Source organism: Phaseolus vulgaris, chromosome 5 (assembly GCF_000499845.2).
Source record: "Phaseolus vulgaris cultivar G19833 chromosome 5, P. vulgaris v2.0, whole genome shotgun sequence".
Taxonomy (NCBI): Eukaryota; Viridiplantae; Streptophyta; class Magnoliopsida; order Fabales; family Fabaceae; genus Phaseolus; species Phaseolus vulgaris.
The window spans coordinates 32,871,699-32,895,999 of NC_023755.2; the positions used below are offsets into that span (position 1 = coordinate 32,871,699).

Here is a 24,301-nt window from a genome sequence, read left to right on the forward strand (position 1 = left end):
CAAATTTTGTACCTTTTTTCTCATTTAACTTTAGATATTCCTTAGATTATTGAGATACAAGGTACAAACTATACAACACAATTGTAAACAAGAAATGGTTATGTGAGAAACATTCTTCACTCACAACAAAAAATGCAGCTGGAATATCTGCTTCTGAAATAAATAAAATAGATAGTTTTGCTACACATGGGAAGTTGATAACTCTAAATCACAGTAATTTCTTCTGCAAAAGTGGCATCGAAAATAACGAATAAAGTTTCAGCAAATGAATGCCACAGGAAAGAACATCTGGTCTTGCCAGGAACAGTAGTGAACATAAAAAGTTTGCAACTGATCTCATCCTTGACTACAATTAGAAACTGAACTGATTTAGTCTTAATATTTGACAGATGAACGTGTATATGCTACAATAGAAGATCCAGATTCAATGAAGACACCATGTTAAAGCCACCAGAAATGTTTGACCTTTCAAAATTGTACAAACATTTCTGACAACAAATTAAGACCTGAATCCGGTAATCCAGTAAGCATCTCCCAGCCTACCAGTTCCACAAAAAGCCAATGATATAATTTCGTACCCCACCAACTTCCACCAAGGTCTGAAGTATCAATTTAAACACAATCCAAAATCAGTGGAAGTTACACTGCTGCAATAAAGGATGAGAGTATTCAACATATTTTTCCCATAGGGGCTTGTACTTCTCTATCCCAATCTTCAACCATGGTTTGGAATTCCCATTGAAATGTAGCACAGCTCCCCTCTCTATCAACTGAGGATCAACATTGGTGTAGCCAAAACCCAAAACGTGCCACGATGGATCTAAGGGCTGAGTTAATCCATAAAATGTCAACAGTCCAGGCGGCAAGGTACCAAGTTTCCACAATGTTCGGTCAACATTCTTTTCCTGCCAGTGGTGGTAAATGCCAGTTACGTTCTTTTTCCTCCATTCAACCAAATCAAATACATTCATCCCAAATGCCCATCCACAAGCATCAGGGTCAAATTGTGCACGTATAAGAGGATGAGAGTAGTTCAAATATTTATGGTATCTGTGAAATGTCTCCATGCATGTTTCAACAGCTCCATTTACATTACCCTTCAAATCGATGGAAAAAAGACCAGAAAGATCCTTCTGAACCACAACATCATCATCCAAGAACACCACCTTCTTTAGTGCAGGAAAAACTTCAGGTATGTAGAACCTAAGGTGATTAAGCATGGATAGATATTTAGGGTTACGAAACTTGATAGGTGTTCTTCCATCATCACTGTTGCCAGAAAAGTAGTAGCTCTGTATTTCAGAGTCTTGAAGTTGCTTGAGAACAGGAACATATGATGCATTTAACCAAGTAAAGTCTTCAAACTTCTGAACTTCCACAGTCACCCCATGGAAATCATTCACGGCAAACCATGCCTTCATCGCAGCATAGTTTATTTCATCAGTGACAAGGTGAAAAACAACCATATTGGGATTTTTAGAATTCACTGCAGTTGAATTGACCACAACTGAAGTAGCAAGAATGTTATCAGAGAAAACACAAAAGTGGTAAAGATTGTTATCCTTGAGCTTCATCTCCATTTGTCTATCGTCCTTCAATTTCTTTTGCAAATTAAAGTTTCTGAACCATTCTCTTGTCAACCGAACACCAAGGCAGTAAAGACTTTTTGGGACTTCTTCAGCAGCTATTTGTCCATATTTCGAACTCTTTTCAGTAACAGAATTCATCTGTTCCTCAAGAGCTTGAATTTTTGCTTTGAATCTCATGATCATGGTTGCACTATCATAATGGAGCTGCTGGGCTTGGTATAACAATAATGCCATATCACGGATAGCCCTTTCTGTTTCCCTGGTTGTCAAAGGAACACGCCTAGTGGCAGCATTTGAGAGGAGCATCTGTGAATTGTGGATCTGGGCACTTAATTCCCATGCAAATTGGAGGTTGTTACTTTCTTTGGCAATTACTACAAAAGCTTTTGCCAGAGATATCTGATCATTGAGTTGTCTCGCAACCGAGTTAGAGTTCAACATCTCTTCAGTAATATTAAGGCCTTCCATAATCTTATCATGCTTGTAAGTTTTCTGTACATCAGGATTCAAAGCTATTAGCTAAAAGAAGATAACAAGAAACTAATTTATACCTATCCTACCCAGTGCAATAATATTATAATACCAAATTAAGCAAGACATGTAACCATGTCAAGTATTGTTTTTATGATCCATGCATGATCCTTTGAGGAAAAAATTGACCATTCAGTTATAGTTCCAAATTTAGAAAAAATTATAATCTTCCATCTATCTTACAGCAAGTATCATTTTGGTTTTTCAATATAATATTAATTAACTTTTTAAGTTATACCCTTATAATATTAATGAAGGTGGTAGATAGTGTAAAGAATTAATGATAATAAAGTTAATTTTGTAAATTTGATACTAGTTTTTCTTGGTCTGTGTAAAAAACCTATAACGCACTTGTCACTTTTCGTGGCGAGAGTGAATAGGAATAGTGGTTTTTCTCTATAAGAGGACATGAATGTATGTTATAAAACTTACAACAGCAATATCTGGAGAACTTAATATTATCCCTGCTGCAAAAAAAAAAAAGATTCCAGTTCTCCATACAATTGTAATCATTTGAGAGCATGTAGAAACATCATGGTATGGATTAGAATCCAATGAACTCGCAAAAAAATCAAGCAGAGAGTCATCTTAGACTAAATAAAGATGAGTCGTGCAAGTGTTGAATTTGTTGATTTTTAATCAAATCAGCATTTTAAAACACCAGATCTAGCATGTTACTGCAAGTGCTATTCCAAATTATTAAGCATTCAAGCTCCGAGTGATGTAAAAAAAAGTATAAAAAAAAAATGCAAACAACCGTACTATGAAACAAGCCCCTTTTTACTCCCGTGAGGGAAAAAATCCAAAGCAAAACAGTGGAAAAAGCCAATTCACACAATCTCCTAATTACATACATGCAAAGCACAAAATCAGTCCCCAGCATCACATAAAAAAAAACCAAAGCACACAAATCACGTTCATATACCACCCAACCCTCCCTACCAAAATCAAATCAACTTAACAGAAGTTGAATCCTCAGAAGCCTAAGCTAAAAATTCAAAAACATTTTCATAAATGAAAACAAAGCCAATTGAGAAAAAATCATTACCTTGGACAAAGCGGGTCTGGACTCAATTTTGTTCCCTTTGCTCAGAATATACACAAAGAGAAGAATCACTGCACAGCACAATGCCCACCAAAAAGCATCTGGAACCTTCCTACGCACTGGCCTGCGAAAATCCGTCGCTCTTCGCCGCATCTTACAACTTTCTCCAAACCCCAATTGCACCTTCTTTCACTTTTTTTCCCCGGAAACCGTTTTCCGGGAAAGTAATGTTCAGGGGGGAAAAACAAAGATTTTCAGATCAGCAGCTATACCCAAGATCTGGAATCTCCGGATTTGGAAAAATAGAAGTGAAAGATTCAGATTTGAGAGAAATATCTGGTCTTGCGATGGTAGTGCTTCTGGGCACTGCAGTGAGCACAAAGAGGAAAATAATAGAAAGAGAAAAAAGAAGATGGAAGTGGTTTCATGGCATGATGATGCTTTGGCATTTCATTTTCAGGGACAGTGACAAACGGTCCTGATCGTGCCATGTCAACTTTCAATTATGAGATTTGATTTCGATTACCCATTTAAGTCCAATCAGTAATGGTCGGTTATCAATTTTGCCTTCTCTTCTCAAACTGCAATAAAATCAGAATCTACCACTTACTTCCCAAAGATAGAATTGTAGAATATAAAATATTTTTCTAGTTTTACAGTTTTAACTTTTAAAAACTTCATTAAATTAATTGAATTTTTCTAAAATTATTTTAGAAAGTATTGCTTATTTTAAATCCAAAGATAAAGGAAAAGATAAGTGCAAAAATTGTGTATGTAAAGTTTTTGTGTGCCAACATCTCTATCTTTGTTTTAGTAAATTTACTTGGTTTGGTTCTTCCATCATAATTGTGGCAATATAGGGGGATTTGGCAATTTATTGTTCACACTTAACTTACATTTGATGTGTGAGTTGCAAAATTTTTAACGAAAATCCCTCAGGTAAGTTTGTAGCAGCTTATTTATCAGCAGAAGGAGTGAATCTATGTTGAAAAATGTAATGCTTTTGTCTTGTAGAACTTGAAGGTGAAAAATCATTCTCTTCTCAATGCCAGTTTATGGAAATTGTATGTAATCTCATAATTAAATGTTTAATAGAAAAATTATCATTAGATAAAGAATGTAAAAATTTAGTAATAACATTGACCATTTATTTGTATTTGGAATCTCTCCGTCAATAATTATCAAAACCCAGATTATTTATAGAAATGGTTGCGATCAGAATAAAAAATAGTAATTATAAGCCAACTTTGAGCAAATTATTAGAGACTTACAACATATATACAAGGGAAAATAAAGATAAACGGAGAAATAAATCTCTTTGAAGATAATATTTTTCTCAGTTCTTTATCCTTTGAAGGGTTTTGGTGCGATTAGAATTTGTGTGGGTGGTTGTTCATTCTCCAACTTGATGGTGAACGGTGGTGGCACAGGGGTCATGGGTGCTGGTCGGTGGCGACGTAGCAGTCTGTCGAGATGCTGGTGGTGGCACGGCGGCTCTCTTTGTCTGCATCCAGGGTGTATTTTTTCCTTAAATGTCTTCTTGAAAATTCTATTACACACAACCAAAGTTGCCACCTTTTTCATGTAGACGGTTCTAATTTGTGGTAGAGTCAAGATTTTTAGGTGGTGCAGCCAGTGGGATGGTGGCGGCTGGTGTGGGTTGGTCGGCAACGGTTTAGCCTTTGAGAATGACGGAGGACTCTACGGGTTTCCTCATCCCATGGGCTTGTTTGATGGATCGAGAAGTGTTCCCTAATAAAAAAAACGTATGTTATGACAGGACAAAGGAAGAGTTTTGCTCAGGCTTTGGGAAACATTCTTTTGTCCCAGCTACCTACTCCTTGTATTAAGGGAGACATGATTGTTGTTCGGATTGATGAGGCAAATTACTTGGTTGGTCTTGAGGATTGTAAGACCTATCTTCATGGTCGGATTATTCTATCTAACGGGGATAAATCTCTCACACACTTGGAATTAACTAAAAAGTTGCAGCCGGTGCGGAAGATTCTTGGACCGTGGAAAGTAATTCCTCTTGGGAATGGTTTCTATGAGTTTGAGTTCGCTTCTTTAGAAGACATGCGATGGATCCTCGAGATGGGTTCCTTAAAGTTACTCCTAGTTTCCTGAGATTGTTTGCCTGGACAAAAGACTTTGTTCCAGCTACCATGAAGAGTACCAAAACTCAGGCCTGGATTAGAATCTACAAATTGCCTTTAGAGTATTGGAGACCAAGGGTGATATTTTCCATCATCAGAGGTCTTGGTACTCCTTTGTCTTTGAATGTGCATATTATGATAAAGACCAGGGGTATGTTTGCTCGAGTGTTGGTGGATATTAGTTTGTTGTCCCTTTTTCTCGATCACCTATTGATTGAACATTCAGATTTTTCTTTTGTAGCTAATGTGAAATATGAATGGCTCCCTCCATTTTTCTCTCAGTGTAAGATGATTGGGCATGAGCTTGCTCAGTGCCGGGTGATTCATGATCATGGTCGTGTTCCTAAGCCTCAACATAAACCTTCTCAGAAGACAACTTCTGATGAATGGGAACAGGGGAGGATCGCGGTTCCTAAACAACGTAAAGAGTACCAGAAGAAAGATTCGCAGCCAAAGCTCGTGGAAGGCCCACTGATAAATTGAACATTGATGCTTCTGGCAGGGCTAACACAGGGTCACTCTTGGGTAACCTTGCTTCTAATAAAACAAGTGAAGTGGAGGATGATTTTGCAAACATGCCTCTTCTCGAGGATGCCTCGAATCATGATAGGTCCCCATCCAGGCAGGGGTTGTTCACTCCCACTTCGGATTTCCCAGAACCGATGATGCTAAGGAATTCACCTGTCGTTATGCAAGCCAAGGGCTCAAAGTCACGTTCAATTACGACTCTTATTGATGATCATCATGTGGAGGTCTATGTTCATGTGGCTATACCATCTCCGTTGCGTTTTACCTCTCCTCGGAGGGCTAAATCACCTGCAGATTCTAAAGCACCAATTAATACTCCAATTGATGGTCATCATATGGAGGTCTCTACTATTGTGACTGTACCATCTTCGTCACCTCATACCTCCCCTCGAAAGGCTAAATCTCTTGGGGATGTTAAAGCACTATCATTGGTCCTACAAAATCATTTTTTCTCTCTTGATGGTTTGGAAACTACAGATGTTGTTTCAAAATTTTGGGTTGATTCTAACGAGATGGAGGAGGATGCCAATGATACTGGGAGGAAATAGTTTGCACTAAAAGAAAACCAGTGAGACCACGTAAGGGGACTGGTAAATCTAAAAAAATGGCTAAGGTAGTTCTCTCTAAAACGTCGCAATGAAGGTCTCTTCATTTTTCTGGAATGTTAGAGGACTTGGGAAACCACAAAATTGTGGAGATGTTTATTAGTTTACTTAAACTACATAAACCCCTCCTATTTTTTCTTGTTGAACCTATGATGTCGTACACTGATGCTTTCAACGTTCTTTTCAAATCTGTTAATATGTATTTGGTGGCTACGTCTCCTATTGTTAATAAAGTTGCTAAGCTTTGGTGTTTTTCGGTTCCTAATCTTGTCCAAAGTTTATTAGTCAATGATCAGTTTATTTCTGTAACTTGTCTTCTTCATGATAAATGTTTTAGCTTTGCAGGTGTTTATGGTGCTAACACATACTTGGTTAGACGATTTTTATGAAGGGATCTTAGTTCCTTCACAAGGCCTTGGTGTATTATGGGAGATTTTAATGTTGTGCTCTCGATGGATGACTGTAAAGGGGGGGTGGCTCTTAATCAGGTTTCTTGTAATGAATTCCTTGATTGGATTAATACTAATGATCTTTCTTGTATGTCTTTTACTAGATCTTGATATAATTGGTGTAATGGAAGGAGAGGGTAGCATAGATTTCATAAAAGACTGGATAAGACTTTATGTAATGGAGTGTGTCTGGATGAATGAGATTCTTGTACTTATCAGGTTCTTGTTAAAAATTGTTCTGATCATTCCCCTCTTATTGCTAGTCTTGCTAGTAATTCTTTGAGGAATGTTAGCAGTTTTTGTTTCTTTTCTATGTAGCTTCATAACACTTCATGTCTTAAGCTTATTCATGATTCTTGGGCTAATAAGGTTGTTGGTTGTCCTATGTTTATTTTGCAACATAAGTTAAAAAGGTTGAAAATTGAACTCCAAGACTTGAATAAAAATTCTTTTGGTAATGTTCACAATGCAATTCCTCTTAAGCAGGATCTACTCCTAGATATTCAACAAAACTTAGAGACTGCTAGTTTGTCTGATATTGATGGGCTTCTCTGTCAAGAAAAGATTGTTAAGGAGGAGTTTGATCATGTTCTTCACTGTCAATATATGTTACGGTTCAAAGATGGAGAATGAAATACGACTTTTTTCCATGTTGTGGTCAAAAGGAGAAATAATTCTAGTGGGATTCATCGTCTACGAATTGATAATGAGGTTACTAAGGATACTAAACTCATTGAGGATCATATTTTGGATTTTTATAAAAATATTTATGCTGAGTTTATTTCTAATGTACCGGATACAAGTAATATGGAGTAATATGGAGGATTTTATTGGTTCTTATATTCCTGAGCTAGTTTCCTCTTAGGAGAATGTGATGTTGATTAAATGTCCTGATTTTTTGGAAATCAAGACTGTTGTTTTTAATCTTAATGGTAATAGTGCTCATGGTCCTGATGGGTTTGGTGGTGTTTTCTATCATTCTTGGTGCGATATTATTGAGACAGATGTTTGCAATATTGTTCAACAGTTTTTTAACAAAATTGGGTTCTCCCGGGAATGAACATTAATGTCGTATCTCTTATTCCTAAGATTCAAGGTGCTGACTCCATTAAAGATTGCAGGCCAATTGTTATTGTTAATTTCAAATTTAAGATTATTTCCAAGATAGCGGATAGGCTTGCACTTGTGGCTGTTAGAATCATTTATCATCATCAATATGGGTTTGTGCAGGGTAGACAGATTTAGGATTGCATTGGAATTGCTTCTGAAGCTATTAACATGCTTTCTAAAAAGGTTAGAGGAGGTAATGTGGCTTACAAAGTTGATATTCATAAAGGCTTTGACTCTCTGAGTTGGAAGTTCTTATTATTAGTTTTGACACACTTTGGTTTTCACCCCTCTCATATTTTATATGTTGATGACATATTTGTTTTCTATAGGGGAGATATTAAATCTCTTAGAAATTTGAGTATTTTTCTTAAAACATATGGTGATTTTTCTAATCAATATGTTAATAACACTAAAAGTAGTTTTTCCACCATAGATAATTCTGCAAGATTTGTCACCAAAATTCAACGTATTATTTCTTGTAGTCATGTTTGTTTGTCTTTCAATTATTTAGGAGTGTCTATCTTTGTTGGTGCTCCAAAGTGTCGATTTTTTCAACCTTTAACAGATAAAGTCAAATTGAAGCAAGCATCTTGGAAAGGTAAATCTCTTAGCATGATGGGTCGGATTCAGTTGGTCAATATGGTGATTATTGGATTTCTAGCTTATAGCTTTAATATGTATAAATGGCCTATTTCACTTCTTAAAGCAGTGATTTCAAAACTTTATTTATACTGGTGATATTCTGAAAAAATGCATAGTCACCGTGAATTGGGATACAATTTGTTCTCCTCTTGAGAATGGAGGTTTGAAGATTATTAATCTTCGTCATGAAAATAATGCATATCTTCTTTAGCTTGCTTGGAACTTTTCTTATAGCAATAGGCCTTGGTCTTTTCTCTTGAAGCACAGGGTTCTTAAATCAAAATATGAGTTTAGAATTATTTATAGATTTTCATCACTTTGGCTTGGAATTAAACAATTTTATTCTACTATACTTAATTATACTTCTTGGACTCTTGGTATAAGTTCTTTTATTAATTTCTAGAATGATAAATGGTGTTCTACTACTTCCTTAGCAAATATTGCAAAGTTATCTGTTAGATGGGACTTTCCTTCACTAGGCTATGTTAAAATTAACATTGATGAGGCTGCTAGGGGTATCCTGGTCTTGCTACTTGTGGAGGTATTTTTCGTGGGAGTATGGGGGAGTTTATTGGTGTTTTCTTTGTGTTTCTTGAAGTTCAGACTACTATGGTTGCTGAGTTTTGTGGAGTTATACGTGTTGTGGATAAGCTCTAAAGATGGGGTTTATTAATGTCTGAATTGAATGTGATTATGTATTGGTTTGTGCTGTGTTTACTGCTAGGACTAATATTCTGTGGATGTTTCGTAATCGATGGAATATTTGTCTTAATTACAGTGGGAAATCATATTTAGGGTTACTCATATTTTTCGTGAAGGGAATGCGTGTGCTGATAAGTTGACTCATTTAGGATTTATTCATAGAGATCATTTCATTGGTATAATAAACTTTCATCTAATATGTTCTTAGAATTCTTTATGAATAGGTATAGTCTACCTATTATCGTTTTTGTTAACATATGGGTTTTGGTCTAGTCCCTCCATATTTTTGTATTTTCTTTCTTTTTTTCTTTTTTTAATAATATTTTTTTTTCATGTGATGACAGATGATTGTTGTTACTTAAAGTGTAAGTCTAACTGAGATGTCAAGTTACATAGTTATACATAACATAGTTATACATAACATAGTTATACATAACATAGTTATACATAACATAGTTATACATAACATAGTTATACATAACATAGTTATACATAACATAGTTATACATAACATGAAAGCTTTTATAAAAAACAACATATATACAAGGGTAAATTCTGGTCATATATTTATCTTAAGAAAATCATGTTATATTATTTTTAAATATTTAATATAATAATATAAAGGAGTTATTTTTTATTTTTTTTTGAATGTCAAAAGTTAAAAAGACGAGTCTCACTTGCCCATTTTTTTAATACACTTACTTTGAGGGGATGATTCAAAAAGCTATGTAAAAGTATTTGTAGAAGCTTTTTTTAGATAGACCAATAGCTTTTGGCCATAGATAACTGCAAAAAATTACCATAACTTATAAGGTAAAATAACTTGTTTTTTTCCTCCTTGTCAATATCGTAAAGGAATCATTCCTTGCACCAAATTTCTTCAATTTCTCACCTAAATTCGATACACGATTCCCACCTTCAACACAAAATTATTAGAAACTACATCAATTGATCACTCATATGTCCCACAGCTAGATTAATTTTGGGATGAATTGTACGTGGGATTTATTATCACCTAAAAGAAAAATGTGCATCCTGAACGTAGATTAATGAATTTAATTTAATATAATATACCCTTATATTATTATAACTTCTAAACAAAGTTCTACAATAGAAAAGATAAGTGTAAAAATTGAATAATTAAACCACATGCTTCTTTTTAAGTTCTATATTTCACTTCACTTGCTTTAGTAAATGAAACTTTATTGAAAAAAATTTAACATCATAAAAGTTTATAAAAAATTATATATGATTAAACAAATTACAACTCTTCCATAGCTTTGGAGAGAGGGTGTGGTGGTTAGGGTTTTGATGTGAATGCAATAACAAAAATACATGATTCTTTGACAATCTTAGGAGCAACTTGAGTTGGTCATGAAATGGCACTTTACTTAGAATTGGATCAATGTTCTAATTCAAGAACTCACCAAGACTTTGCACCAAACCAAAGTTCATATGGAGGTCCATATATTGTCAAATGGAATCAAACAACAATAATGAAGAACAAGAAATGAAAGCTGGACAGAAATGAAAGATTAAGCTACTGCACCAAACAGAACAATTGGAAACAAAGCTGGAAACGGAAATTCAAACGGTAGAAAAGCAAGTTAAACACTAGAAATTAAAACTACCGAATGGAAATTGAAGAAAAGGAAGAAGGAGCACTTATAGAAGAGAACTTGCTGGATTTGAGACTTGGAAGAACAATTCACGCCACTTGGAGCCTTGATCCAAGATAAGTGAAGGAGTGCCGCCACTTGAAGCTCACCATTGCACACAAGATAGTAGGTGTTCTATGGTTAACGACTAGGATTTTATCATCTTTCGGTGGTGTAATTTTTTGTAGTTGCAGTTATGTTTTGTTGGTTTTTCTCCTTGATTTCTCACTACAGTTTGGTTTGCAACGTTGGTCCTCTTATCAACGTTTCATTTGCCATCGTTCTTGCTAGTCAATGGTCATTGTCTTGTTCTTACTGACTAAATTTGTGGCACGTTTGAAGCGTTGGTTCCCTTTGGTGGGATAGGGATGGATTCTTCCGATCTTCAAATTCTTTGAGGTGTCTTAAGGAGCAAGGTTGTTCTTCACAAGTCAAATCATTTTATGTGGCTCAAGCACAAAAGAAAACTTTTGCACAAACCTTAAATAATGCTTGTGATATCCCTCTTTCACAGTTGCTTTTATATTTGTTCAAATTGATGAAGATGTGTATCTCGAAAGTCTTGAAGACTGTAAAATCACCTTCATGAAAGAATAATACTATCCAAAGGTGACAAACATCTTACTCATATGGACATGTGCAAAAGGTTGGATCGTATTTGGAAATCTCTAAGATCTTGGAAAGTTATTCCTTTAGGAGAAGGGCTTTATGAATTTGTGTTTTTCTTCCTTTGAAGACATACATGAGAAGAATCCTAGTTATGGGATCTTGGAAAACCCAATTCGGATATCTTAGAGTTTTTACTTGGATTAAAGACTTTGTGTCATCTTCCATGAAGCCCACCAAATCTTAATGTTGGGCCAACATCCACTATCTTCCTATTAAATATTGACAACCAAGAGCATTTTTTTTCTATAGTGAGGAATTAGTACTCCTCTTTATCTTGATGAATGCACAATGATTTTTTATTTTACTAGATGCTATTTGCTTTGGTGAAAAGACTTACTTTTGCTTTTATTGAAAATATTAAATTTAAGAAGTTTCCTTCATTTTTCAGAAAAATGATATTTCTAAATGCAAACAAAGAAAACTAATGATGCCCCTCACAAGGAAGTGGTTGGTGTTACAAAGAAACTAAATTTTGCAATAAAAATACAAATATATTATGTACCAATGCTAGTGTAATGGAAGTTGAGGGAACTATTATTGATCTTTATGACCATTTTGAAGTTATTGGTCAAGTGGAGGATGGATCTCTTGTTGATTAAAAGCTTAAGAAATCTACTAAAGATATAAAGGGTTGGTTCAAGATCTCAGAATGTTATTTTTGCTAATATGCCCTCTTTGAAGGATATACATGAATAAGATGATTTGCTACAAAAAAACGACTCATTGACTTATGTATGGAGTATTAAAAGAATTTTCTCATTAAATTTGCAACTAATGCAATGTCCTAAATTAATTAGGGTCAAACAAGTAAGTTACTTCTAGAATTCTTTTTCAAATAAGAAGCTCAATAGTCATGTTACTTAAATCTTTCTTACAAAATGTCAATTTGAGATCTATGTTCTAGGATGAAAAAATGGATTAAAAAAATAATTAAGTGAAGACAACTAACTAGTTAAAACATGCACAAGATCAAAACAATCTCACAAGATCAAAACAATCTCCTAAATCTCGAGTGAAACTTTCAAAAAAATCATATGAATCAAGAAAAAAATAATAATAATAATAATTAAAAATTAAAAATAATATACCTTCAATTATTTATAATTAAAACATTATTTTCATTACATAAAAATTATTTAGTAAAATTGTCAAAACATAGATAATTGCTTTTTTCATACATCAATAGATACAAACAAAACAATACTCAACGTTATTCAGCACGTAAAAAAAAATCAACATAACTTAAATGTAAATTAAAAGATATAATTCAGATTTCTTAAGCATTCAAGTAACTTAAAAATTCATACAAATGTATTATACCTCGTCATCCTTATTAATGTTTTAGTTAATATCAATTACTTTGTTGATGATAAGTTAATATGAAATTAACAATATAATGACAATGATTAACACATTTTATATCTAAGCTTGTGTCATAATCCCATAATAAAAATAATTCACTTTATTCAATAGAAACAACTATGATCATAAACATACTAATTCTTTAAATCAATGGTTAATTTGCAATTGTTCAACTCAAACCAAAATTTTCCTATCTTTCTTTACAATTTAGTTTCCACCCTCTCCATTGGTTCAATTTGAAAACATATATGAAGAATGTATTTGGATTGAGAAGAAAAAGTGAGGATTTGGAAAAAGAAAGGAAGTTTATTTAGATTAAAATATGTTAAATTAAGAATAGATGTGTGCAAAAAACGTACTAAAAATTTGCGAATATAGTCAAGAGAAAAATAAATTTAAATAATATAAAATATTTAAATAATAAAATAATTTTGTGTAAATTTAAGTTAAATAAAACTTTATACATTATTTAATTTTTTTTAATTAAAAGGTTACATTATAATTTTATTTTTATATCTAAATAAACTAATTAATTAATTTATATATTTATTTCTCATATATTATGTTACTAAAATATTTTTTAAATAACTACACTTATATTATAATTTCATCTTTGTTATTATTAATTATAATTAGTTAATATTTGATACAAATTTAATTAAATTAAAATAATTAGTAACAATTAAGATTATTATTAATTTATATTTATTATCATTATTTAATAAATTTATTTTAATTAATATTATTATTTATTAGCTTTTTTATTAATTTATTTTAAATACCTTTAGTGTAAAGATTTAGACAAATTTATATTATTATTAATCGTTTTAGTATTAAAGGAAACCATTTTACCGTTTAAGCAATTTTACTAGTTTTTTAGATTATAATTACGACGTGTTATTAGTGCAGGGGAGGTTTTTTCATAAACATTTCGTTGTAATGTAGATGTGGATAATTACGCTGAAATTTTCATGATCAATAAGAGTATTCCAAAAAATTGATTCTAGAGTCCCATAACAGAAGTTATATAAAAGAACTGCTACTTGCTAAAAACAGTACTTCATTGAATTCAGCATCCATAAATTACTTGGAAATTATGAAAATTTAAAGAGAATTACATATTACGACATCATATATAAACTCTATGACCAAAAACATGGGTTAATGACACAAATTTAACCGATGATTTTCTCTCCGTTGAAAAAGGGACTTGGATCAACAGACAAGTTGGATTGAAACATCATCAAAGCTTGGGAACCAAAAGAAGAATTAGATAGACAACATTGATTTCAAATTTAATTGTGCAGAAAGCAGTTTTGGAACACAACAAAATAATTCACATGAATGAACATAAACAAGGACACAAAAATAACAATTTGAGATTTAAATGAGTCAAAGAACAACCTATTTAGTTATAAAACCAATTTAAGACAGACATTATACTATGAGCTATGCAATATTTCAAAGAAATTAAATAACAACGAAAAATTCATCAGCAAAACAAGAGATAAATATCTAGACGCAGATTCATAAACAGAACGGCTCAGAACATATTACAGCTCTATCAATCACGATTTCTCAGAAGCAGAACTGGCATTTAAAGCTGAACGGTAATCTTCATAGCCAATATCACAAGAGAAGTTTAAATAAACGAAACAACAAAAAATGAAAATTAAATTTCGGCTCATATCAAGAAATTCAACCATTTAATCCATTATGCTTCATTGATCAAACTCAGAAGCGCGGATAATTTGTAATCATCGCCGACGAACAAGACAACAAAAAACTGTGCAAAAAAAACATGAAAATCTAAAAATTGAAACCCTAATGTAGAGGACATCTTTAGAGGCAAAAACATTGAAAGTAAAAGCCCCCACGTGAAACACCGCCAATTCAATTTGCGCCTCTATGACTAGCTTTATTTCCACTGCATACTTCGAAAACAAGCTAAAGGTGTAGTGAGGCGCCAATTTAACACAAGGAATCGAAAACAAGGAGAATTGCAAGTTCAAATATACGAAATTTTGCCGTTGTTTAGACACAGATTAGCCAAAAAAATGAAGCAAAACTGCAACACGAACGGCGCCGATTTGGCACATGTATTGGGGCTTTCACGTCATGCATTAATCAGAGAAGCCCGGGAGACATCGTGCGGAGAATGAAACAGCACAGAAGGAATTTTAAACCTAAAACTCTACTTTTAAATCTAAAACCTTAATCAGTAGCGGCCATTGCCGAACCCTGCACTACGAATAAATTGAACCAGCATATGGCGTTATATTTATAGGCGCACCAAACCCTAATTTTCTCTCTCTCTTAGACTCCAACGCTTGAGAATAATACGGTGTGTTTCATTTGACCGTTTGGGAAAAATATGTTTATATTTTATTTTTTTATTTAATCCATAAATCTATAGCACAAGTTTCGGGCATTTCGGTAAAGTTTGAATATAACACAAGTTTTTGCTTTTTGAATGATTAAGTTTTACCAATTTATTTCATTATGAATTATTGTAGTATTTATATATTTTTATACATGTTTTCACTCATTAATTTTTTACTAGAGAATAATTTTATTTTTTAAGTGATGTCCAGTTTTTTTTATATGTGTTGACTTAATTATTTATGTATTTAATACTCACATTGAAACAATTATAGGAAAGAACTTCTATATTTTATGCGTTGTTGTTTATGTTATATTTTATCACTTTCACTTCTTGTAGTGTGTTTTTCCACTTTCAATTTTACGTGAAAGTTATCGTAATAACTTTCATAGTTTGTCTAAACCAATGTAATTTAAATAGTAACACAAAAACTATAGAAAATTAAAGTTAAAAACACAAAAATATTGATTTCTTGAGACGTGGTAATCATTACCACCTGTAATTCAAAAATAAAACACAATAATATAATGCACATCAGATAAGAGAGTACCTCCTTTTAATTTAATAAGAGAGACCCCCTTTTCCTTTCTTCATAGATGGAGCAATCTCACTTGATAACTCGAAAAGCGGATCAGTACAAATCCATGTGATTTGAATTCACTTACGTACTACGAGTGCTTCGTTGTACAGTTCCTAGTCCTATTTCACTGGCTTATTTGTACCTGGTTACATGATGGCACTCACCTCGGACAATCCTCACTCGACAACAGCTTTGTCCTAGCGTTTGCACAAGTCCCCCAAGATACAACAAGAACTTCTCAAAAAATATCGAGGATCAGAACTAGCAAGTAAACTCCTCTAGAGTAAGAACCCAGAACATCGAAAATATTAGAAAGAAAAAGAAAAGAAAAAAGGAGTGAAAAAGAAGAGATGAAGTCGTGAGTGAGATGTGTTCTTATAGAGCAAAGAAGAAGACACGTATTTATAGATGGAAAAAATGCAACATCCTCCTTCGTGAGCGAAACCTCTTCCGCAATCAAGGTTGTTGCCTAAAGAGTGCGAAGGAGATCTAGATCAAGTGAGAGCACGTCTGAGGGTAGCTTCTTAATGTTAGAATGTATGGCCTTAAACGAGAGGGGGGTGAATTGTTTAAAGGGGGTTTTCGAAAACTCTTTAAGCTATAATGAAATTCTTTGCAAGAAACCACATTAGGAATTCAGTTAGCCAAGAAACAAAGCTCAAAACAGCAAAGCACCATAAAAACAATCGGTTGTTTCTGCGAAACAATCGGTTGTTTATACCAGTAAAACAATAACAACTGAATTTAAAAGAGTTTAAGGGAAGAAAGAGATACACAAACAGTTTATACTGGTTCACTCTTAAACCAAGAGCTACATCCAGTCCCCAGAATCCACTGGGCAATCCACTAAGCAATCAATTACAGATTACACACAAACACCACCAAAGAAGTGACATTGATCCCCTCAAGAAACACACTTCCTTTGGCTCAACACACCCACCAAGAATGTTGATCTTGACAACCTCAAGAGCACACAACCCTTCTTGGCTTTACAACACGAGAATGTACAAAGTTTTCATAACGAATTACACTTGTTACAGAATGAACTAAAATCAATACAGATCTAATCCTATTTCATTCTCTCTTGAGAGAACCAAAGCTCAAAGGTGAAAACTCAAATCTTGAAAGCAATCTCTGAAAAACTCAAATCTGTTTGTTTTTTTAATTTCTTGTTTGTTATAAAACATTAATAAACTATTTATAGCTTTCAAATTTCGGTCAAAGCATTTAAAACGGGAGTGCATTCAGTTTGAAAATCATTTAAAGCACACTTAACTAACAAAACAGATTTTGTTAAGATTTTCAAACAAACAATCGATTGATTTCACGAAACAATCGATTGTTTTGGTTTGACAGCAAGTCAACCAACCAAAACAGTTTTCAACCTTTTCAAAAACACATAAGTGTAAAACAATCGGTTGTTTTTCACTTAGTTTGAAAAACATTTTAAACTTAAAAGGTTTGAAAACACTTAAGCTTTAGATTCAACAAAGAGTGGATTACAAAGATAACTACCCAGATCCTACTCTAAAAACACAGCAACAACTCCAAGCAACTTCAGCCTTCCAACAAACGCTAGGATTTGGATTTTTCAAAGCTTTTGATCACACTTGATTCAACACTTAAAGGTAGGTGTTACCACCTGGAGGCATTCGAAGGAGGCAGGAGGTTGGGAACCAATCTTGAAGATATATGCGTGCCATCCTCTTCTATCTCCTTTGCAACAACTTCAGAAGGTTGTGCATTTTGCGATATTCCTTTTTTCACAACAATCTCCCACATACTGCAAAAGGAAAGATAAAAGGAAGGAAAGAAGAAAATCACGGGTTCATATAAGATGTAATGCATCAAAGCTGGTATAACAAGCTATATGAATCAGTCTTAGATTGATGAACTTAATACATAGTGTAATTGGTATAACAAGCTATGTGAACCAAGACACGCTTAATATGTGTTAGTGATTTATCAATCACAATACACCCCCATAATTCTTGTTGTTGTCGTTGTGTTCTGCTTACTAGGTCATGCGCTTGCTTGATATTCACGAGTGTTTTAGAGATCTTGCTAGTATATCATGCAAGTGCCCCACTTGACACTCATATAGGTGATTTCATCAAGTGTATGTTGCAAACCATACACCACCCATAAGGGATATGGAAATCATTAAAAAAATTGTTTAGTCGTTTAAAACTCTTATACCACAAAGTTTACCCTATCGATAATGTTGTATCCAGCACTTTCACACACCACAATAATGGATAAATTTGATTTTAAATCAATTTAGTGCTAGCAAAACTAACAAGTGACTTGTTTTTATCCATATGAACCTTATTCATGGGATCTCCAATCACAAAGGTTGGGTTTCCATCACTTGTTTGTTTGCAAGTGGCTTAAATCCCATTCCCCTTAATGTTTCTAAAATCAATTTTCTCTCAGGGGTTTTGTTAGAAGATCTGCCAAATTTTATTCTGACTTGACATAATCAATGGAAATCGTTCCACTCTTTAGCGACTGTTTTACCAAATTATGTCTTTGTATATGTTTGTTATTTCCATTATAAGTTTTATTTTTATTTATAATTTGTAATCATAATGCATTGATACATATGAAGTTGGTTTCATTCCTAATGGAATGTTTGCTAAGAATTTTTTCAATCACTCGACTTCACTACTAGTCATTTCGAGAGCAATAAACTCAAAATTCCATTGATGATCTTGCAATAATTGTTTGTCTGATTGATCTTCATGTAATTGCACCACCCCCAAGTGTAAACACATAACCATTAGTAGATATTGTCCCATCTGAATTGTAGATCTAGTTAGCATCATTGTACCCTTTTAGCAATATCATCTCAAACTTATATCCAAGAAAAAGTTTTGTTTTAAAAGCAATATCATCGCTATACCAAAAACTAGCATGTCATCCACATATAAACATATAATGACACATTCATCCTTTTGAAATCTATAATACAAACATTTATCAACATCGTTGGTAGAAAAACCTTCACAAAGTAAAACATTATCAAGTTTTGCATAACATTATTTTGGTGCTTGTTTCAAACCATACAAAGATTTTAAAAGTTTGCACACTTTTTCCTCTTGACTTGAAACTACACATCCTTAAGGTTGAGTCATATAAATTTTCTCTTCTAGTTCACCATTTAGAAAAGCTATTTTAATATCCATTTGGTGAATGACTAACTTGTGGATAAATGTTAGGGCTAGCAACACTCAGATAGAGGGAATCCTAGTAACTAGGGCAAAGGTATCCAAATAATATATGTTAAGTTTTTTAGTACTAATCTTGACTTATATTTCTCTCCATCAAGATGATACTTTTTTCTTAAAGATCCACTTAGAACCAATGAATTTTGCTCCTTTAGGCCGATATACTAAAGTCCAAATATTATTTTTCTTAATTGAATCAATCTCACTCCTAATGGCGTTATTCCAAAGTGTTGCTTCAAGAGCACTAATAGCTTCTAAAAAACTTATTGGATCATTTTCAACTAAATAAGTATAAAAGTCATCTCCAAACGAGGTTTTTTTTTCTTTGTCTTTTACTTATCCTAACATCCTCACTCATGGCATCATTAGTATTATCTATAGGTTGTTCAAATGTACTACTACTCTTTAAAGGAAATATATGTTCAAAGAACTCAACATTTTTCGTCTTTACTATAGTGTTATGTTCAATCATAACACTATTAAGAACAAGAAACCTATAGGCAACACTATGTTCCACATAGCCTAAGAACATACAATCATAGGTTTTAGAACTTATTTTCCTTTTCTAAGGATCGAGTAACATCACTTTAGCTAAACACTCCCACACTCTTCGGTATTTCATATTAGGTTGATAACCTTTCCACAACTGATAAGGAGTTTTACCAATTTTCTTATGTGGTATCATATTTTGCAGAAAAATGTTGTAAACAGAAATTCACCTCCAAAGATTATCAGAAGCATTAAAACTAATAAGCATAACTTGCATCTTTTCTTTAAGAGTCTTATTCTTCCTTTTAACTACTCCATTAGATTCAGATGAATACGGTGTGGTTACTTCATGAATAATACTTTCTTTAACACAATAATCATTAAACAAAACATATTCACCACCTTTATCTGACCTAATCCTTTTAATTTTCCTATTTAATTGATTTTCTACTTTTGTCTTATAAGTTAATAACATATAAAAAGCTTCGGCCTAATGTTTAAATAAATACAAGTATCTAGATAAATCATCTATAAATTTTACAAAATAACTTTTACCACCTCTAGACATGGTTTGTTTTAATTCAACAAGATTAATATGAATTAAACCAAAAATTCAGTTTGACATTCTACAAAATAATATGTTTTCTTCATTATTTTAGATTCTACACATATATCACATTTAAGTCCTCATAATTGGATTACATTTTTATATTTTGTGTTGCTACTTTTTTTTGTTATTTATTGTAACTGTTATCCATTATGTAGTATTTTGATGTTTTGAAGTTACATCTCTTTGCCTCTCCTTCTATTGGAGACAGTTTGAGGATTGTGATCTAATGAACAAGCATGATTTTGTTACAGTTGCCATTTTCCAGCAAGGTACTTCGATAGAACGCGCTGGATTTCTTGTGAATTATGAAAATAAGTAGTCAACATCCAAAAGAAGTAACACTACACAACTTTTCAGTCGCACATTCACTTTTTTATGTTTTAATTTGTAAAAAATGCAACTACCCAATTGAAACTTGAAAATCTTGCAGTGTCAATACTATTTATGGAAGTGAAGTATCCATTGGCAGTTCAACATAGATTACATACAAAAAAGCTATAAAATTTAAAGCTATTTCTGTTTGGAGTTATATCAAATTTAATAACTAGCTTTATACACTTTGTGAACTTGTGATAGATGGCTGGAGGTAAAAAGCTGATCAAGGAGAATTTTTTTAATGCTGAAATAAAGAAAGCACCGGTTTCATCAGAAAAGTGTTTGATTGAAGCAGGATAAGTAGGTGTAAAGTTTGAAGGTGGAAAATTTAGAAGAAAAACTGCTTACAATTGTTTTGCAAAAAAAAAAAAAAATCATAAAAAAGGAAAATGACATGATAAAACTCAGGACTGAAATCCACTTTCCAAATGTCAGTTACACAACCAAGTATACCCGTAATGTTTAAGTTGGCATCACGGAATGATAAACAGTGGAATTTTACAAAGTAGTTGGTTTCAGTAATGAATTTTAGATGAGAAATTACCAATATATGCATTGTCCCACAAGACGCTCATAATGACAAAAATTACATAATTGAACAGTCTCTATTTGATGATAAAATTCAAAAAATGCCTCAACAAATTAGTTAATCATTCCTATATAGCCAGGAATAAGTAATGAAGAGTTGAACTAACCAATATCATACATATTCTTCCCTTGCATGTCTCTAACATTAACAATGGCATATACACGCGATGATCGACTTCACATCTCCACCTAAGACATTGCAGAGACTGATATTCGCGAACTTGCATACCTCAGACGAGTGAAACTAAAAAACTTAAACTTTTAAACTGTTTCTTTGCCTAGTTTTCTTCTTGAAATCTTCTGGACCAGCTAGACAAGTTGATGATGAACTCAACTCCTCTAAAAGTTCTGTTGCCAACTCAACCTTCCCTGTTTTATTTAAATTCTGGATTAGTGATCTATAGATATAAATTGAAGGAAGAATCCCCTTCAGTTTCATCTCCCTGAAGCATTTCAAAGAATCCTCGACATTTCCTGACCGGCCAAAAATCTCAATTAGTGCAGTATACGTAAGCAGATCTGGTTCAATCCCATTTTCGGTCATTTCCTTATAATACACAAAGCACATATCAAATCTTCCAACCTTCCGCAAGCAGTTCATTAGAGTATTGTAAGAAACAGTATCTGGGATGAGACCAGTATCCTTTATGGATGCAAACACATCAAGCATTTCATCCACACGGCCCATGTGACCCAAGATATTTAGAACAATATTATATGTGACCAAATCTATACCATAGCTCTGTCTTCTAAGATGATCAAATATTACCAAGGACTTATCTTTTTGTCCACATTTGGCAAAGGCAAAAATGATCTTGTTGATGAAGGATGATGATGTGCTAGAAGACATTAACTCTGATATTTCCTCAAGAAATCTGAGTAGCTGCACACAATCATTTTCTTTTGTGAAAGCCTGGGCAAACTTAAGGCATGAGGTTGCACTTGGGGATTTACAGGACAACAATAATGTCTTGAAAACTTGACAACTAAGGTCTATGTCATGGCTTACCTCCTCTAATATGAGATTATAGGCATCAAGGGAAACAACAATGTTTTTATCGTTTAAAATTTGTAGCATTTTATCAGTATATGTGCAGTTGGCATTCCCACTGGATGCTGGTGTATTTTTAACTGTGGCAAGAAATTCTTTCAGGACTTCCTTTATGTCAGGAGATGCCTCGGTTGAATAAACTGGAAAACTGCAAAGTGCCATGGAATTAACTATTACTGGTATAAAAACATACAGATACAAAATAGTTTGGTTGTGATGGGAATGACACAGCTCGATATTGTAACAGTTTGATATTGTAACAAGAATCATCTTTAGGTTCATGAAATTGAAAACTGCTTATTCAATCGAAATTCACGTTTATTTTGCAGCCAAATGCTTAACAAACAAAAACTGTAGTAGGACCAGAAAAAAGTAAGTCGAATATATGGACAACTATTTAGGAACTAAAGCTAAACTAAGATAAGTTGCTTTGGAATAGAACTAGGTATGAACATGAAATATGCTGCATATCAAAATTCATTCATATATGGCAGGCATGTACATATCTATCATCTCAAAGAACAAGTATCTAAGAATGAGCCAAGCACACTAGCACTTCATAGGCCTTACTCAATCAAAACATGCAAATCTATACAAAACTATTAAAAAACTTAAGTAATGAGAAGTTTGATGATGGACTAATCTTAGTGGATCACGTAACTCCCGCCAGGAATAAGTTATAGCTAATAGACAATAATCACACACAACTTGTTCAACTAAATTTCATTTGTTCAAGTGTGACAGTTTGATCTAACTCCAAACCACTTCCACCATGAAAGGGCAAGATGTTGCCGTCAGCAAATATGAGTGAACTCATCCTTGCATAATCTTCACGAGGAATAAACTCCTCTGAAGTGGTTTGTCTCTAAAAGTCCACAAGTAAAGGGCATCAACCCTAGATTTTATTTAAAACAAAATGTGCTCATGGCCCACTAAAATTCAAAGTCATATATAATTACTTGTGCACTTCAGTGACAAAGGAGACAATCTTGCACTCCTTAACATATGATACAACATTCTCAATGCTTCTCAGCCCTCACCACCTCATGATAAAAAGTTTGAACTTCAACAACAACAACAATAATAATCAATCAACTTACAGTAAAACCCAAGTTTATTATGGCATAACAGATTAAAAAGGCAGTAGTATATTGAGAATCATGACATATGAGTGGAGGTTCTGAGAGCCACCCACCAATGAAATTTTACTTTCCACAACGAAGAGAATTACACTTTCATTCAAAACAGTAAGAGAATTTTAAAAAAAATTAAAAATTTGGGTGAAAAAAATTGGCTTTGGAGGGGTACCGAATGATTGTTGAAAGAGGAAAGAAGAGATTGAAGCGAAAGCGGAACAGAGGAAGTTTAATCCGTGAAAAGCCTCTTGCTGTTGCTCCTCCTAACATCCTTCGCAGCTGAAATGAGATTTCCACGTTTGCGTTCATGTTGTTTTTTCACATTTTAGGGTGCCCAAACATGCTACAATTACAAATACTGCTGTTTAGTCCCTGTAATCGGTTTCACATTTAAGACCTCAAAAGTTCTTTTTGCAAAGAGGTCCCATTCGTTGGCAAGTTTTAGTTAAGTAAAAAAAGAAATTAAAATTATAGAAAGATTTTTTAATAGATCATAGATAAAACTTATATATAGTATTTTGAGTGTTATTTCAATAACTACATGATCCAATAATGTAAACTTTTGCTATTTAGTGAAATAAAATTTCAAATATAATGAAATAATAATAAAACCAACACTTAAAATACACAATGTAATTTTGTCATACAATTATTATACTTATTATATTGTTATAAGAATACATTGGAATTTTTTTATTGTAAATTATAAATTTTCAAAGTAAGTCAAATATTTATCTAAGATAAATTTTTTAAATGGTAGTTTTTCTTTCGTTATTTCACAGAAAATGTTAGTCTCCATTTGTTATATTTTAC

At 33.1% G+C, this 24,301-nt stretch overlaps 2 protein-coding genes and 3 non-coding genes across 5 annotated transcripts; all 5 read right to left on the reverse strand.

Annotated features, from left to right (window-relative positions):
* Positions 1 to 133: 133 nt before the first annotated feature.
* On the reverse strand, positions 134 to 3,672 carry LOC137835487 (probable galacturonosyltransferase 10). The gene is made up of 2 exons (XM_068644016.1): positions 3,169 to 3,672; positions 134 to 2,081 (listed from the first exon to the last, which is right to left on the reverse strand). The coding sequence occupies exons 1-2, from the start codon at positions 3,316 to 3,318 to the stop codon at positions 630 to 632; spliced, it is 1,602 nt and encodes a 533-aa protein (XP_068500117.1). The 5' UTR covers positions 3,319 to 3,672; the 3' UTR covers positions 134 to 629.
* Positions 3,673 to 14,582: 10,910 nt separating this feature from the next.
* Positions 14,583 to 14,675, reverse strand: LOC137836290 (small nucleolar RNA Z223). The gene has a single exon (XR_011085241.1). It is a non-coding gene; the product is annotated as a small nucleolar RNA Z223 (small nucleolar RNA).
* A 51-nt stretch (positions 14,676 to 14,726) lies between these two features.
* Positions 14,727 to 14,812, reverse strand: LOC137836242 (small nucleolar RNA U36a). The gene has a single exon (XR_011085221.1). It is a non-coding gene; the product is annotated as a small nucleolar RNA U36a (small nucleolar RNA).
* A 253-nt stretch (positions 14,813 to 15,065) lies between these two features.
* LOC137836244 (small nucleolar RNA snoR134) lies at positions 15,066 to 15,201 on the reverse strand. The gene has a single exon (XR_011085223.1). It is a non-coding gene; the product is annotated as a small nucleolar RNA snoR134 (small nucleolar RNA).
* Positions 15,202 to 21,226: 6,025 nt separating this feature from the next.
* Positions 21,227 to 23,816, reverse strand: LOC137835489 (pentatricopeptide repeat-containing protein At1g11900). The gene is made up of 2 exons (XM_068644017.1): positions 23,661 to 23,816; positions 21,227 to 22,500 (listed from the first exon to the last, which is right to left on the reverse strand). The coding sequence occupies exons 1-2, from the start codon at positions 23,795 to 23,797 to the stop codon at positions 21,555 to 21,557; spliced, it is 1,083 nt and encodes a 360-aa protein (XP_068500118.1). The 5' UTR covers positions 23,798 to 23,816; the 3' UTR covers positions 21,227 to 21,554.
* Positions 23,817 to 24,301: the final 485 nt, after the last annotated feature.